The sequence below is a fragment of the Physcomitrium patens genome, chromosome 7 (assembly GCF_059467195.1).
Source record: "Physcomitrium patens ecotype Gransden chromosome 7, ASM5946719v1, whole genome shotgun sequence".
Taxonomy (NCBI): domain Eukaryota; kingdom Viridiplantae; phylum Streptophyta; class Bryopsida; order Funariales; family Funariaceae; genus Physcomitrium; species Physcomitrium patens.
In genome coordinates, this window is record NC_143416.1 from 4,824,540 (window position 1) to 4,840,311 (window position 15,772).

Genomic DNA, 15,772 nt, shown 5'->3' on the forward strand with positions numbered 1-15,772 from the left:
TACTTTACATGAAATAGATCTTGTTTATGTTTTTGTTAGTGTTATTTTAATTGAAACTGGTGTGGTAGGTGTTATTCTTTGTTGAGACGTTAGAGCAAAGATTAAGTGAATTTACTCTCATTGTTTTTCGCATGTTTTTTTTACCTTACTCTAATATGATTTAAATGTATTTTAAGTAAATATATTATAAAGCATTGTGGTTTTCTAACTTTTTTTTAACCAATGATTTGGTGATATTATGTAATATTTGGACCAATTGTAATTAAGATGTAAAACAGATTTTTTAAAAATTGAAATTTAATGAAAATAATAATAATAATCAGAGTATGTAAGTAAAAAATTTCTTAACATTCACAATTTTAGAGGGTAGTGATAAAGTGCAAAAAAAAAAGTAAATAAATAAATTATTTCTAATTCTTTCAGCTATAAATTTTATTTTATGTTCTGTTCACACTTCTTTCTTTTTTTTTTTTCTTTTTTTTTTTCCTTCTAATTTGAATGTATATTGACTCTTTTACATGTGAGTCATGGATATCAATACCATCTTAATAATGGATAGATACATAATGTTTTTTATTTTTATTTTTATTTATTAATGCAATTAATGTATCAAGTTTATGTATGTGTTAAGTACAATAAAAACAAAATTTATTCAAATGAAAATTCAAAGATAAAAATGGTAATATAATATATACAAATGGCTTTTTACAACGTTAAATTTAGACTCCCCTAGCATATTAACATTTAACAACTATTTTCTCACACTATATATAAAATCTATGTCTTTAATATTTTTTTAATAAGGTTTTTTGTCTACATAAAGCATGTATTTATTTATGATTATATGTGTTATGTTTGTAATTTACTTATGTAAATTGTCTATAAGACCACCCAAATAATAGAAATACATAGGTTGTTGGTAAATTACATATTCTTTGGATTATTTACTTAAATATTTTATTGAAAGGATCTTGCATTGGAATACGACTCAATTTTTTGTTTAATGTCTACAATTTCAAGTATTTTAATAGCTCTAAGAAAATGATCTTAATAAAGTTACAAAATGAAAAAAATATATCTTTTTTTGTAGGTTTGGTATAGATTAAGGTTTATTAAAGAAGTGCATCTATGTCCAACAATTGAACAAGAACTTTGCAATATTACAAAAAAAAATATTATTTCAAAGCAATGAATTATAAACTATTAATTTAAAAAATAGATATCAAATTATTCTTAATAAATATATTTGATGTTGCTATACCACAATCTATAAAGACTATAATATTACAAATAAATTGTTTCTTAACTATAACACTTTAATAGTATTATACAAAGTTTTATCTTTTGTCCCATTTCTAATTTAATTCTAAGAAGCTAGTACCTAGATTTGTCAAAGTTTATACTAGACATCAAATCAAAATAGAAGTTTACCACAAGTTCACTAATTATATTTTATTTTTTTATAAAAATCACTATTTTTTTTTATAAAAATCAATCATATGTGATATCCTTTCTTTGTCATCTTTTTTCATATTTATCCTTGTCATTCTCATCACCAAACAATATTTCTTCACAAAATCAATTGCTACATCAATGGTATAATTGGTGGAATTTTGAAAAGTAGAGTAAGGAATGAAGTACTAGAATTTTAATTGCAAGATAAATGTTTTTAACAATAACCCACCTAAATCCAATTTTTTTAATTAACCTCTACAATTAGAATTGCAATATTGTAAATAAACTTGGAAGAGGCTATATAAAACTTTATGTATGACTTTACAAATAATTCTCTTCTTCTCACCAAATAGCTTCAAGATGATGTGTTTGATGTTTGATGCATTAATCTTCTTTACCAAACCATTGATACTCTTCTATATTGCTTTATATGTCATCCTAATATAATCAATTCTGTTCTTTTAAAAGTCACAACTAAGGGATTATGAAAAAGCTTGAGTTTGATGGTAGTTTCTTTTTTAGGTATAAAGATAATCTACCTAGACCCTTAAAAAAAAATAAAAATAAAAAAAATCTATAATTAATAAAAGATTATATTCATTTTTTGATTTTAAAATTTTAAAATTTTCTTTTTGATGAAATGTTTGTATGATATAATAAAATAAATTAGTGCAAATATCTAACTGACAAATCATTTTTTTTTTCTTTTAATTTTAATGTTTTGATTCTGGTTAGATTGGAACATAGTGAAGTATATGAATTTGACTTATCTTATAATTTTGTGATTTATGTGATTAACATTAGGGAAAATATCATACATACCGTGTATGCTGCTCGTGTTAGACCGAATTCTTTTGCATACTTCCTCAGCGCAGGAGGTCGGTCAGACAAGATCCCCTGATGCATGAGAAACACGACAAAACTCACACGATCACAAACCAGGGTCGAATTGCTCCCCATACGAGGCGCAACAGAGCGTGGGCTGCGGCTTGTAAAGTTTGTGAACACTTGGATTTGTCTTGGGAAGCTTCTGCTTAGTGTAGAGGCTGTAGAATGATACCAGATTCTGGTGCAAGGGATATCGTGTGATGTGAAGACATGAATCTTCTCAGTCGGCAGTATTTGTAGCACAAATTACAGTACCTCGTTTTCGTGGCAACCTAATTTCTTCCAATCAGGTGCACCACGCGGTTCTATTGCGATGCGAAGGTGATGAACCAATGTTTCGCAAGGTGGCGCTGACTATAGGTTTGTTGTCTCAGCTACATCAGGATTTGTTAGTCAGACATTTGCAGGGGGGGGGGGGGGGTCAGGGGTCGCAATGCACTCGGCTCACGATGATGAGAACTTGAAGATAACACATAGCTGCTCTTTGTCACAATTTCAGTGTGGAGAATTAGCTGAAATCGCAGTTGGTTCAGCGGTTGCCTTGTGCGCTCTCATGGCAGGGTACGTCAACACTCTTCTGCAGTCAGCTTCAAGCACTGTTCTGTAACTAAACCAACTATTAGGATGGATTGAGTCTACTTCTACAGCACAAATTCGCTATAAAATTTACCGACGCCAACATCATGAATGAATCTATGTTATGTGACAGGTCCATATCGGGGGCGACCTCGCTGGGTCCAGCTATAGCCTCAGGGAATTATCACTCCCTGTGGGTGTACATGACTGGTCCCACAAACGGCGCTCTCATGGGGATGCTGGCATACGCCTACCAGAGCAGGCAATGCAATGCGCCTGCGACAAATCAGCGAAAATTTTCCGCCGTCTGATGATCGATTATACGCTAAACGAAGTGTGCACGTTTGTTGATTTCTTCTCGGTGGGCAAGCTCGACGACTGCCTTGAGCTTTAGTGGCAAGTTCTTAAGGCAGCGTATAAAGTTGGGCAATCCATCTTCTGTTTAGGTATCCAGAATAAGAAACAGTGAAGTGAAGTCAACAAATTGTTGGTTAAACCGCTGCTGCAGGGTGTTTATACATCTGTTTTCTGTCACAATACTCGGCCGTGTCCATGTTGTGAGGTGCCTAACATGTGAGGCAAAGTGCCGCGCCGAAATCTCTGCGGCACGCGCTTTGTGCCCCAGTTCAAACTAAAAAAAAAACAGGAAATAAATAGATTATTAGGTTGAAGTGCAAATTTGCAATTATCACAAAAGGGAGGGGTAGATTTGATATTCTGGCAAATTTCAGGGGTATGTATGATGTTTTCCTTTAACATAATAATCTAAAATATTTATAAAATGAATTTCTAAAATAAAATGCTTTAATTTACTGATATTAAATTATAAAGTATACCATATGTAAAAATAAATAAAGTATATTAGATAGAACTTAGATTTGTTTATATTTCTATTTTTGAACCTTTGAAGTTCGATATTTACATTTTTAAATTTTACTTAATTTAAAATTTGAAAGATAATAATAAAATAAAACTAGTTTAGAAATAATTTAAAGGTAGTTTTTAGTGTGTATATAAATATAAATATATATACATATATTGAATACAAACTGTTCAAACGATTCAGCTCACAACCCTTTCATTTAATTTGTTACCCCTGACTGTTGATGTTGTCTTGTCAAAGACTCTTGATGTTGTCTTACGTTTTTTTAAAAAAATTACATGATTTTCCTTCATTTCTTAAAATATCAAAATGCTTGTCTATAAAATTGTTTACTTTGTTTAAATATAGAAATGATTTAAACAGAGAATTTATCTGAACTTCAAAAATCTATAGAGGTAACACTGGACCTGGTTGTTATCTTCGAATTCAGAATGAAGCACATATTTCTCAAATAGAACATAATGATACACTTGATTATTGCTTCATAATAATTCTTGTAAGAGAGTCAAACTAAGTTCACAAACCTACCAGCGACGAGACACCGACGACGACGACGACTTTACCGAAAAGTCGAGTGTCGGTGAAGTCACGATACGATGGCTTTTTAATCGGAGCACCACTTGGTTAACGAAGAGAAAAGGGCAGAAACCAACTGCCGTCAGTTGGCATGCAGTTACGCTTGTGTCATTCCCCTACTTGCTCGTCCTTCATGCCTTCCCCTTCCCTTCCCTTCACTTCATTCTCATTTCATCTTCATGTGAAGAACTGCTTCATCACTCCGGCTGGCTTGTTGCCTCGTTCCTTCGCTTTACGCTTCGCCCCCTCATCCCATACGCCTCGCTTGTGCATCTTCGCGCAGGGAAGAAGGCATGGAGGACGAGCAAGCGGGCATACTGGACGCGCCGCAGCGTATTCCCAGGTGTTTCAGAAATTTAACGTCAGGCTGCTTTTCACTACTCTCTTGACCTCTTGCTCAACGACACTCTTGAATCTATGTGGCTCTATTCTGAGTGGTGGTTTATTGCGCCCGCTGAAGGTTGGCATAAGGTTGACAGCGCCGTGAGTTGTTTGAGGTTGTTTCGGGATTTGTGAGTGCAGTTTTATGGATTCTGTGATGTCGGAATCTCTCCGTAGTCCTCCACGGTTTGTGGATCTTTCCGTGCAGATGGTGTGATGTGCAAGCTGCTTTGAACTATGCAAGTTGTAAAGTCAGAAGTATGTACTGGATTCACAAGGCAATTTCAGGTTGCGGCAGATTTGTTTTCGTCGTTGCTAAGATGTTCAGGGACTCTATTGCGAATTAGCCACTAGTTTAGTACTGTTAAAATGGAACAGAAAGCGGGACGCAGAGAGTGATTGTAGGTTTATGAAAGAATTTCGCGCATCAATGAATAGCCGCGGAGTCGCTCTCTGTAGAATTTTTTATGGTTAGGAACCTCAGAAAAATTACATCTCTTATGGAGCAATTTCGCTAACTTTACGGTCCGTGACACGTAGCTGTTGAACATCTGCGGCCTAGGGGGTTTACACGAAGTTTTTGATGGTTTGGATATTGTTGAGAGACGCTAGGTATCAGCTTTTTTATGCAGTTTTTAGAATGCCTTGTGGTGACCACCACAATGAAGGAGACTCAAACGTCGACACCATAAAGCGTGAAGTAGCTGGATACCAGATGTTGAGCTACGGCACCTGAACCTGTCTGCACATCGGCCACAGGAGAGAGTGATGACCGGACTAGTGTGTACACGAAGGATTTTGGTAGTGAAAGGAAGATTACAAACAGCTCATATCTCTGCACGCCATCCTCAACCACAGCTGTAAATTTTCGGATGGTGGAGCCATGGAACTCCCACAACTCTACCGGCGCCACCCCTGAGAATTGCCATAGCCGTTTGCCATCTGGACTAGCCTCAAATGTTGCAATCGCGACTGACACAAAGTCAAGGGTCGTTCCCACTGTCATGCTTAAACCACGGGAGGTTCCATGCAACCTCTCCCGTCAGGATCAGGATTCGATGGAGGATGAGATTCTGCAAATGAAGAGAGCACTGCTCGAAAAGGAAATGGAGCTTCGAAGACAGAAAGTACATGCAGCGAATGTTGAGGCCGAGAGCAGGTAAACCTGGAACTGCTACGAATTGTTTCAGAGAAATTAGAACAGATATTTACTTTGCACGATTAGACGATTCAGTTTTAGGCGTATGTCGTTGTCCTCTGAACCTTGTGTGGTCCAAGGTTGGTCTCGATGGAAAAGTCGATGCAGGCATGGTGTGTAGGAATTCACAGTCCCTGCCTTCTTTAGAGGAGACTCTGTTGCATAATTTAAAACTTGAACAATATTGCAAGTCTCCTTAAGGAAGCGTCATTACGGAGGTCACGTATGACCTAGACTTCTTCAGAAATGTGTAGGGCTAATCTGAGCGTTTTCCTGTTGCCTGAAGTCGCCTAAATTGAGCGATCTCTCCAAAAAAAAAGTTCATCGTAGTATTAACATGGGCTTCCATTTTGCCAACTTCGTAGAAAACTTGCGAAAGATATTGAGGCGCTTGAAGTGATTTCAAATCTAGAAGGTCCATTCATGGGGAGTCCCCGCAGACTGCGTGCCAAAATTGCAGGTGTAGAAGCTAAACGAACTGGAACTCCCTTTGCTGAAGGACGACTAGTATGTCAAAATGATATTGATGCAAAGCCCATAGCTGCATTCCTGATTCTAGTTTTCTCACCTGAATGACGACATCGAATGTTAAGGAGTAGAGACCTCTTCTGGTATAATTGAAGTGATTTCTGTTACCGACTTTCCCAGAATTTGGAAGTTTAACCCTATTTGTTGTTGTAATCATAAGATATTTTTTTCTCAGGTCTGAAGGGCATGTTAGAGGAAGCGTACAACACATGCGAGTCGCAAGCCATTGAACTGGACGAGCTGCGAAGAGATGTCCGCCTCACTCACGCTCGTGTAACCTCAAACCTCTTGTGCTCTCACACCGACAGTATATGTTCATGATCTGAGGAAGGTAAACTAGAACTAGATGTTGTGCTACAAAATTCGTGCTGGCAAAGGTTGGGTTTCAATGCTCTGCAGGTTTACATTCTAGATCCACTCCCGTCAGTAGTATAGCTAGACGAAAAACCATCTATGGGTAGGCTTTTCATTATCCTACATTTCGTGCGTTGTTTATCTTTAATGGACGAGAGCCAACATTTAGGTTGTTTTCAACCATTGAGTGTACGAAACAGGTTAGAGTATGATCAACTTTAGTAACATTCTCATGCTTTATGGTTAAGCAGGAACTCGAGGTGGAAAGGAGTGTGTATGCAGCTGAAGTACGCCGGCTGCAACAGGTTGTGAAAAACCTGAAGTCGGTAAATGGCAGAATCGGACTTGAGAACCGCGCCGCCAGGCATCTGAAGGCAAAGAATCACCATCTCGAGGTCATGAACCTGTTCCTCTCGAGTTGTCTATCGGCGAGCCTACGTCAGGTAAGGAAATGATCCGTTTTCACATACCAAATCATGTGACAAGGGTCAAGTCTCGCAGGATCTCTTTGAGATCAATGTTATTGTAACAGTGCGGTAAGAGCAAATTTCTTTCACCAATTAATATCTAAGAATGAACACATTGTTGAGCAGGTAGTATATTCGCAACAATTCATAGAAATCCTCGGGAAGGATTAAATCGTTAGTGACCCTTGTCACATGATTTGAGCATTGCAGCCTGTTCTCTTATGAACATCTGTTATGGCCTCATTGACGTCGTTTTAGCCTTATTGCTCCAAAGGTGTTGTGAGATAACAATGCTCAGACGTTTTCTGGATTGGAAAGTGACAGACACCGAGGATTCCAAGGACTACAAAGACCCCAGCACGACGGGATGCATTAATCGAGAATTCTTTTGTCGATCTTGACGACGTCCAACAGCGCAGGGTACCTCCTCCACCATCAATGCATCACCACATCGCCCTTGATCACAATCCACAATGTCAACTCTCTCTTGGGAACTGTTCCTTTAGTTGTAAAACTTGGTGCTACACTGATCCAAAGTTTCATCACAAGAGTACAGAAAAATGGTTTGTTGAGCAGGAACAAGGCTACTTCTACAGAGTTAGTACTTCCGCAGGGGCTTGTTGCCAAGATGGGAACCGCAGCAGGCTGACTACCTTGTGAAGTTCGGCTTATTTAATAGGTGAAACACACTCTACATTCTTCATACTAACCTTTTTGTCTTCATTATGTAAGTGGATTACAACACATAAGAACAGCTCAGTTAAAATAGCTTTGCCTTCTGATGAATTTGCCCTTCATTACATTCTTAGTGTTGCCCTTGACAAGTATGCAGCAGCACCTGTGCATATAGTGATGAGAACGTCTTCCCTGGTCAAGCGAAATCTTTCGTTCAGCTTGCGAGTGCCATCGAAAGATGATGTTGAGCCCATGAGACTGCAGTCCTCCACAATCAGTGCAGCACCAGAGACGTATTTCCAGGAACAAGTTAGATGCTAAACCCAATAAGTACTTATTGCTATGTTTTAAAGTCAGCATTTTAGTCGGAGATACTCCTAAATTTGCATCTCATATTTATTGACTTGTGTGTGCTTTTGAGCTTCTTATTGTGGTAATAGTGTGGCGGATTATGCAAAGAGTAATTAATAATGTCCAACTGATCTGTGCTTAACAAGGAAATTCAATTGAAAGGGTGGTAAATTGCGAATCGAATAGCAATTGACGGGAATTACCAGACTCTGTCTCTATTTTACGTGGTTCTGAGTACATGAGCATGTTCTTTCTGACATTTATCGTGTATCAAGACCGCGAGATTCGTGCAGTAAGCAAAGAAGTCTGTTTTCAAGAGGTTTTATGCCACAGACGAATCCATTCCGATTTGACTTTCAGTAGTATGTGGAGTTGTCCAAATCCTATAATTCGGGGTTGGAGGTGCAACTTGAGTCAAGAATCTAGTGAATCCATGGGCTGGAGCCCACAGCGCAATGTTGGAACTACTGCAGAATGAATCAAAAGACTGAAGAACTCTCCGTAACGCAGATATGATTTCCGCTCTACCAGGCGAACAACTCGCCTCCAACGACACTTGTAGGCTATTAGTAATCCTATCCGGTATTACTTCCAGAGATTATTTCTTAGAGGGTAGTCTAAATCTGAAGAACAGTTCAAGCGGTGACTTGAGAGGTCGACATTCGCCTAATCCCAGCATTTGCATGAGAATGGGATACAATGTTGCGACATGACTCTTAGATATAATACAGCCTTCATTTTGTTAGTTAGTTTACACGACTTCGTTAACAGATTTACCCCTTGCAAGATTCTTATCTACGAAGTGAAATGTCCGAACATACATTTAGAACTAAAAACAAGGGGTCTTCACACAGCTGATGAGGGCGTGCATGACACTTTTTAGATAACTGACTGACAAATATTCGCAATCCAGCAAAGCAGGCAACGTGCAAGGCGAGGATCTGCGGTGTCTACATGTGCACATTTATCTATTCAGGTCTATCTATATGTCAGTTGTCAACGCAAGTGCAGGTCTCAGCATGTCGTAGTAATGATTGTTACCATTACGGTTGGACAATTTTAGTGCACAGCCTAGGAAAAGAGGCTTTTTAATGAAACACCTGATCAGTTGCCGGGTTTTCCGTAAACAGTCAGACCTCTTTGCTGCTACTCCTCGCCCATTGCCCAGAATTTTGTTCCATGTAGAAATAACATTCTGTGCTAGTTTGTTTGCTTCCTCCGGCAAAGATCCAGAGATAGGTAACGATTTGAAGATTCATATCAAAGATGCTTATTACTCTCATCATCATATGTACACCTATACATATGTATATATATGGATGGCTTCATGATGAGCATTAGGTGGGCTGTGCAGAGCTCAGAATCAGTATGAGGACCCAAGCTAATGGCGCAGACTGAAGAGCACATATGGAGAAGGAGAATTAGGAAGCGGAGCTACTCTCCAAGTGTTTAGTCTAAGGAAGAAGCTACAACAGCACTGGACAACAATCCCCTCAACTGAGAACCTGCATCAGATGATTGCAGCTTCGCTGTCGGCATCCTTTCCAAGATCACCTACCCAGGTGCTAGTTGTCCCATTTGATGAGATAAGAATTCCACGCATGGTCTATCAAAACTATTTTGCAGCGCATTCTCGTCATCCTGCGGCGTATCCTCTGTCTCTGATTCTGGCTCACGCTCAAGATCGATTTCGGCACGGGTGACAGGTTGGGGGTCTTCTGTCAGAAATTGCTCCCAGAAACCAGAATTGTGCGCAGCTGTGTCTGTGCGTGCGCTCTGCACCTCTGCTTCATGGGTCGCCGTGCCTCTGTTCCCTTCCGGTTCATGAGAATCACCACTGTCACGCCGTTCAGATCTACTGCCGCCTGCAACGTTTAGCAAAGCGATTTGTTGCATTAGTGGAGAGTAATGAAACAGGCTCGTATTAACTATAGCCATCGTCACAAGGGAGCTGTCCACCTTGCGGCAATAACTGGGAAAGGTATGAGCGTGCAGACCTCAAATTGCATGCGTCAAACAAGACACGAGACCTACGAGACTCGAGACTCGAGACTCGAAAAAGATACAGCTCGAGCGATTTCGACTCACTTAATACTCTTGCCATGTCGAAGGTTTGAGGAGATGTGGGTGGCGCCTCCAGTGATTCATTTGCGCTCACATCAGTCACAATAGGCGCACTAGAGAAAATACCCGAAAGTTTGGTATTAAGTTCAAGAGTGGCTCTGGGTTGTCGATTCAACATGTTGCTATCTCCACTGTTGGGAGAAGTGTCAGCCTCCCGAACCAGACCCTCAAAGCGACTGCTCTCAGTAGCGGGCTGAGAATCAGAAGAGCGAAACATCTCAATAACCCTAGCACGTGCTCCAGCTTCTCCAAGTTCAGAGGGCTGGAAGGCAACCATCTGGTTTTCAATGGATGACTCCGGGCTCATGGATTCATGCATGTCGCCATACTCGTGGATTGGAAGTCGTCGTTTCTTACGCACCACTTGGTTGTTTTCGTTTTGCTGCGACACAAATTGAGCAAAGAAAGAAGGGTTTTGCATGGCTTTCGTAAGAAAGCTAATCATTCTTTGTTGCCGATGCTCCGACACATGGAAACGCTGGGTCATGACCTGCACCGTCGAACAGCAAATAAGCAGAAAATCAGATTGATACGGAATTGGGGTCAAATCCCAGCTCAGAACTGATACCGACTGGGTTATGGACCAATTTGTGATCATTCCAATTGAATCCTGACATACTCCAGCATTAGCTGCGTACAGGATTAAGCTGCATAATAACGAGACATCACCAGACGACACGACAGTATACCTGAAGCTCCCTCTCGGTGCTCTGCTGCTGCTGTCGCAGCCTAACCAGCTCCAACATCAGAACGTTTTTATCTCTTTTCAGCCGCTCGATCTCCCCTTCGAGTCCAAGCTTTCCGACTTCCACACATGAACCTTGCTGCTGCTGTGTGTGAACTGCAGGCTTCCTACGACGAATGCTCCTAAGCATGTCTCGCTTTCCACGCATAAACCCTTCATTGGCAAACTCCCAGCGATCCGGGTCAACTTTACGGAAACCCTGTAGGAACAAACCATTGTCGTTAGCAAAGAAACATAATCCGATCATATTGTAAAGTATCCAGTGTAAGGTCACGATGATGAGAAAATCCGGACTTAAACTTCTGTCCACACATCCTCGTACTTCCATAGCAACCGATTCTAAACTTCACAATAACATGTACACTGTGATCAAAACACTTAAAATCGGGGCTCTATAGAGTACCTTATACCCATGAATCAGCGTCAGAAGGGCGAAGAAGCTTCAAAGATATAAGCGTGATCTAAATAACCTCTAAAAAGCACGTACAGTGAAGAAACCTTAAAATGGTAGGTTAAAAATATGTTTGCAGCTGACGGCAGCCGACATCTTAACTTTATGAGATCGTATCGAAACAAAGTGGGTGGGGGAGGGGGGAACAAAAAGAGACGCTCAATTGCCAACATGTGAATTGAGAATATTAGGAAAGCTTGAGTAAGACAGCGAGGCGCTCAGTTGAAGGTTTTAAGAATGAACCAGTGTCAACAACGAGATATTATGATGAGAGTAATGCATTACAAAAGTACAATCATAGAAGATCAATAAGACAGTGACATGACAGGCTCTGGATTCTTGGTATCGTGTTAATTCCAAAAGTGAACTTACTGATATTCTTCAAAGTGCTACCCTTCACAAATGTGCAGAATGATTTTGCCTAGATCTACCTTGCTATGAACCCAATTTCATCTTCGGTTGGAAACCTCAAGACCTGCTACATGACGAATCAATGCGTCAAATAAGAAGGGAGGCCAGTGTTCATGAGGTAGATGCATGACTTCTTGGCGCAGTATGAGCTCCCTCAGATGATATAATTCACGATCTCACGAATATGTCAAACTTCGGCAAACCACAGCCAGAATATATCAGGATAAAAGAAGGTCAAATAACTTGGACCGACCACTAAATAAAACATTGGCAGAACTGCCCAAGTCCGGAAAAGGTAAGCAGGACCAGTAATTTGGGACCACCCACAGAAATAGAACCACGTCACTCTCGCGAGGGGAAAACCTTTCAGTGAAAAACAAGCCGATGATAAAGGCAAGCGCTGCTGTATGAAAATTGAGACAACAAATCAGAGTAACATTCAGTTTAAACTTTGATCAAGATAAAACTTCACACAGAGAAATCTGGAGTCTTACCTTAATCATTGGTAGGCATGGCAGGTTGGCCAATTTTCATATGTTCAGTGCTTTACAACGTGATACTACTTTCAAGGGATCATAAATGAATCGAAAAGAAAAGGAACTTTCACGCAGATGCGACAGGAAGCAGTGTATGATAGTTGATAAGGTTTCAAGTTCTCGTCTGACGAATCCTGATTATGCCAAACTAACTGTGGATGCTTACTAACCAGCAATAGCTGAGGAACTTGGAGCGTAAGAGGTATAACGACATTGCGCTAAGAACCTACAGCCGAACGTGTTACGCAACTAAAAGTGATCGAAGCTTCTCGATGCTCTAAGCTAGACTATCCCCAAATTAACAGAAGCTGTTCACTATGCTAGGCCAAAAAGTGCAAACTTGAGGAGAATATAGCACAAAAACTTGAGCTAATCATGAAAGAGTACGTCCAACTGCTCCTGCAGCCCAGCTTAACGCCAATGCCAATACCAGTCCCATCGAAGAAAAGTGAGGTGAAGAAGCGAGAATACAGTGACTTACGTAAGTGTTGAGCTGCCGGACGAAGCTGGAAAAATTGTTGTGCTTGAAGTACTTGGGCAACAAATCCTGTGCAAATTCCGGAGGATTCCAAACGACAAAGCTGTTGCCGACCTCACTCCACGACACAATGGCATCCGTAGCAGAAACTTCGACCATTTCATAAGTCTTGATGAGAAAGGGCGGAGGCCCAGAGCTCTGAGGGGGAGCATCCATTTGTGGTGCAGGGTTTGCAGAAGCTATGCCGGCTGCCAGCGCAAGTTTCCCTGCATTATCATGCGTTTCAACTGAGGGCCAAGGTGTCTCGCTACCCATTTCTAATCACGATCCCGTACTAACCCATACAACTACCGATCACCGCAATACTCTTACAGATAATCTTCTAGTGAGCAGGTCACGTCTTCTCATAGCAAGTTCGCCCACAAAGGAATTCCCGCCACACGCCTGCTGAAGCAAAAATCGCAAAATCCGATCTCCACAGGTGACACTACGCTGAACATATTGACTCTAACTCAAAAAACACCGAGTCTCTCACTCTCTCCGTCTCCCCCTCAATCCTGTGGACAAATACTCCAACCCTAAAATAGACCGGGAGCAACGCTATGGACAAAGCAGATGACGGATACCTGTACGAGAAAAGACACAGCTTGCTCAACAAGCCACCTCTCCGCAACAAAAGTATTAAAAACACAATAAAATCAAATCTAAAAAACTAAAAATTAACGCGAGTGACGGAGAAAAAAGAGCCTCTTGCCGGTATCACACTGAAGCCTGGCCACACACCCGAACCCAACACGCGGAATTTTCCCCTACCCAGCTGGTGCCAGGAACTGTAATGCCCATATCGAATTTAGTTATCCTCCCCACTCAGGAACACGCGCAACCCCGTCGCCATCTAGCGCCATACCAAAAAAAAAAAACTCTCCCCACTAACCCACAACTGCAGCGTCAACTTACGGCCGGGATCCGCGCTCCCTCGGCGCCGTCTCCCGCTCCACTCAAGGCAAGCAAACCAGAACCAGGGTGTTTTGTCAAGGGCAAATGTGTGCAAACTAGACCGTCTGCCGAAGACGAGGATCGGGGAGTCGGTACCAGGACCGCGACGCGAGCGACGTGGTTTGTAAGGCAGACGGCCAGGCACCGAACGCCAGGAGGATGAAGGAGACGGGGGTTGAAGTCCCAGATGCGGGCAACTCAATCTGGACCACAGCAAGGAATTGCACTCACGAAAGGCAACTTTCTAAGCGTCAATGCCCTCGGCTTCCACACCACCACACGGCTGGGGCTGTATCTCACTGGACACGATGTTCGACGGCTGAGGTGTCGGAAAGGATGGGAAAGGCCGACTCACGGCGTGGGCCCTATCAACGCAGCGTTCGCTGCAAACCATGTTCGCTCTGATTGTAGTCTCGAAGCGTGAATCCATAGCCATGGCCATGGCCACGGCCATGATCCCACTGCATCCTTCCGCCGCGCATTCCGCGCGTCTCGCAACTCGCCCTCGCGCCTCCTTCTCCTCTTCTGGTCCGCGCCTTCACAGCCGCGTGCATGACGATGAGACGAGGCATCGCCGCACGCACTGCGAAACTTTCAACCCCCACTTTATGGATGAATAATTATCGTGCAAACTTGGATGGGGGGTATACTTTGGATGAAACTCAAAACCAATGCGGACCTGGCCCCTTGCCTTTGATGTGATGTGAAGAATCTCTTTCGCTTTCCGAACTCTTTTTTCTATTACTACAGTTTACAACCAATTTTTTAACCTTCATTTGGTGTTTTTCTTACTCATGTTTGTTGTGAAGCCATTGAGAATGGCTGTATTTGTTGGCTTTGACGTTTAGGATGGACTACCAAGAACATCTTGGAATTCAAAGTGTTTCTATGCAGAGGAGTTAGAATCTACGTTGTGAGAAGTAGTTTAGAATCTTTGCTTTTGGTGGAGGAAAAATATGAGAGAAAAAAAATTGATTACAATAATTAAGTACAAATAATTATATATATATATATATATATATATATAACAATCTTGAATTATGTCCATATGTATGTGGCTTAAGTGATAGTGGTACAAGCATAGTAATTAGGTGTATAAAAGAATAAATATTAATACAAAAAATATAAATAATGACATATGTGTATGTATAGTCCAAACTTAAATAGAAGTAAAGTAATTTTAACAAACTTAACATGAACAAAAACCATTTATTTTTATATAAATGTTGAATTAAATGGTCAATTATATATATATATATATATATATAGTAGGAGTGCAATACAAATGATTTTTTTGATGGCAATGCATAAAATATTGTTTTAGTCATCCTTAAAATATAATAATAATAAAAAAAATCTTTTGATACTTTTTTGAAAGTGGCAGTGATACTGGAACAATTAACTTGTACAAAGCATTAACTATTCCAGAACATGAAAGCAATTATTTTTTTTGAAAAAATGAATTCAAAGATAAAAATACGCCACTCATTATTTTTTAATTCAAAATATGAACAAGATGAAATACTAATTTTTCTTATTTGTGATACACAGGATTTCAAATACAAACATTGTGTTGAGTACTGTAGGACTGTATTCTTTCTAAAAGTTCATCAAAACGTATCTAACAAAAACTACTTCCATTACTTCCATTATTTTATCTTTAATTTTGGTTCAATATAATTTCATGAAATTTTAAATT

The 15,772-nt window shown here is 40.3% G+C and overlaps 3 protein-coding genes across 10 annotated transcripts; 2 read left to right on the top strand and 1 right to left on the bottom strand.

Moving 5' to 3' along the window:
* Positions 1–2,776: 2,776 nt before the first annotated feature.
* LOC141045627 (putative aquaporin NIP5-1) lies at positions 2,777–3,782 on the top strand. The gene is made up of 2 exons (XM_073535422.2): positions 2,777–2,904; positions 3,053–3,782. The coding sequence occupies exons 1-2, from the start codon at positions 2,777–2,779 to the stop codon at positions 3,228–3,230; spliced, it is 306 nt and encodes a 101-aa protein (XP_073391523.1). The 3' UTR covers positions 3,231–3,782.
* Positions 3,783–4,356: 574 nt separating this feature from the next.
* On the top strand, positions 4,357–9,186 carry LOC112284763 (uncharacterized). 7 transcript variants are annotated; one of them, XM_090251792.1, is made up of 8 exons: positions 4,357–5,918; positions 6,323–6,417; positions 6,661–6,758; positions 7,091–7,282; positions 7,631–7,726; positions 7,863–7,985; positions 8,157–8,290; positions 8,479–9,186. In XM_090251792.1, exons 1-6 carry the CDS (start codon positions 5,632–5,634, stop codon positions 7,953–7,955), a joined length of 861 nt encoding a protein of 286 aa, XP_090107918.1. In that variant the 5' UTR covers positions 4,357–5,631; the 3' UTR covers positions 7,956–7,985; positions 8,157–8,290; positions 8,479–9,186. The 7 variants fall into 7 exon arrangements, with proteins under 7 accessions (XP_090107918.1, XP_090107917.1, XP_090107922.1 ...); XM_090251791.1 differs by having other exon boundaries at positions 4,359–5,918; positions 8,142–8,290; XM_073535544.2 differs by having other exon boundaries at positions 4,414–5,918; positions 8,139–8,290.
* A 350-nt stretch (positions 9,187–9,536) lies between these two features.
* On the bottom strand, positions 9,537–14,577 carry LOC112284762 (heat stress transcription factor A-2e). 2 transcript variants are annotated; one of them, XM_090251790.1, is made up of 5 exons: positions 14,035–14,577; positions 13,081–13,343; positions 11,146–11,400; positions 10,421–10,946; positions 9,537–10,197 (listed from the first exon to the last, which is right to left on the bottom strand). In XM_090251790.1, exons 2-5 carry the CDS (start codon positions 13,291–13,293, stop codon positions 9,887–9,889), a joined length of 1,305 nt encoding a protein of 434 aa, XP_090107916.1. In that variant the 5' UTR covers positions 13,294–13,343; positions 14,035–14,577; the 3' UTR covers positions 9,537–9,886. The 2 variants fall into 2 exon arrangements, with proteins under 2 accessions (XP_090107916.1, XP_024380709.1); XM_024524941.3 differs by having other exon boundaries at positions 13,081–14,577.
* Positions 14,578–15,772: the final 1,195 nt, after the last annotated feature.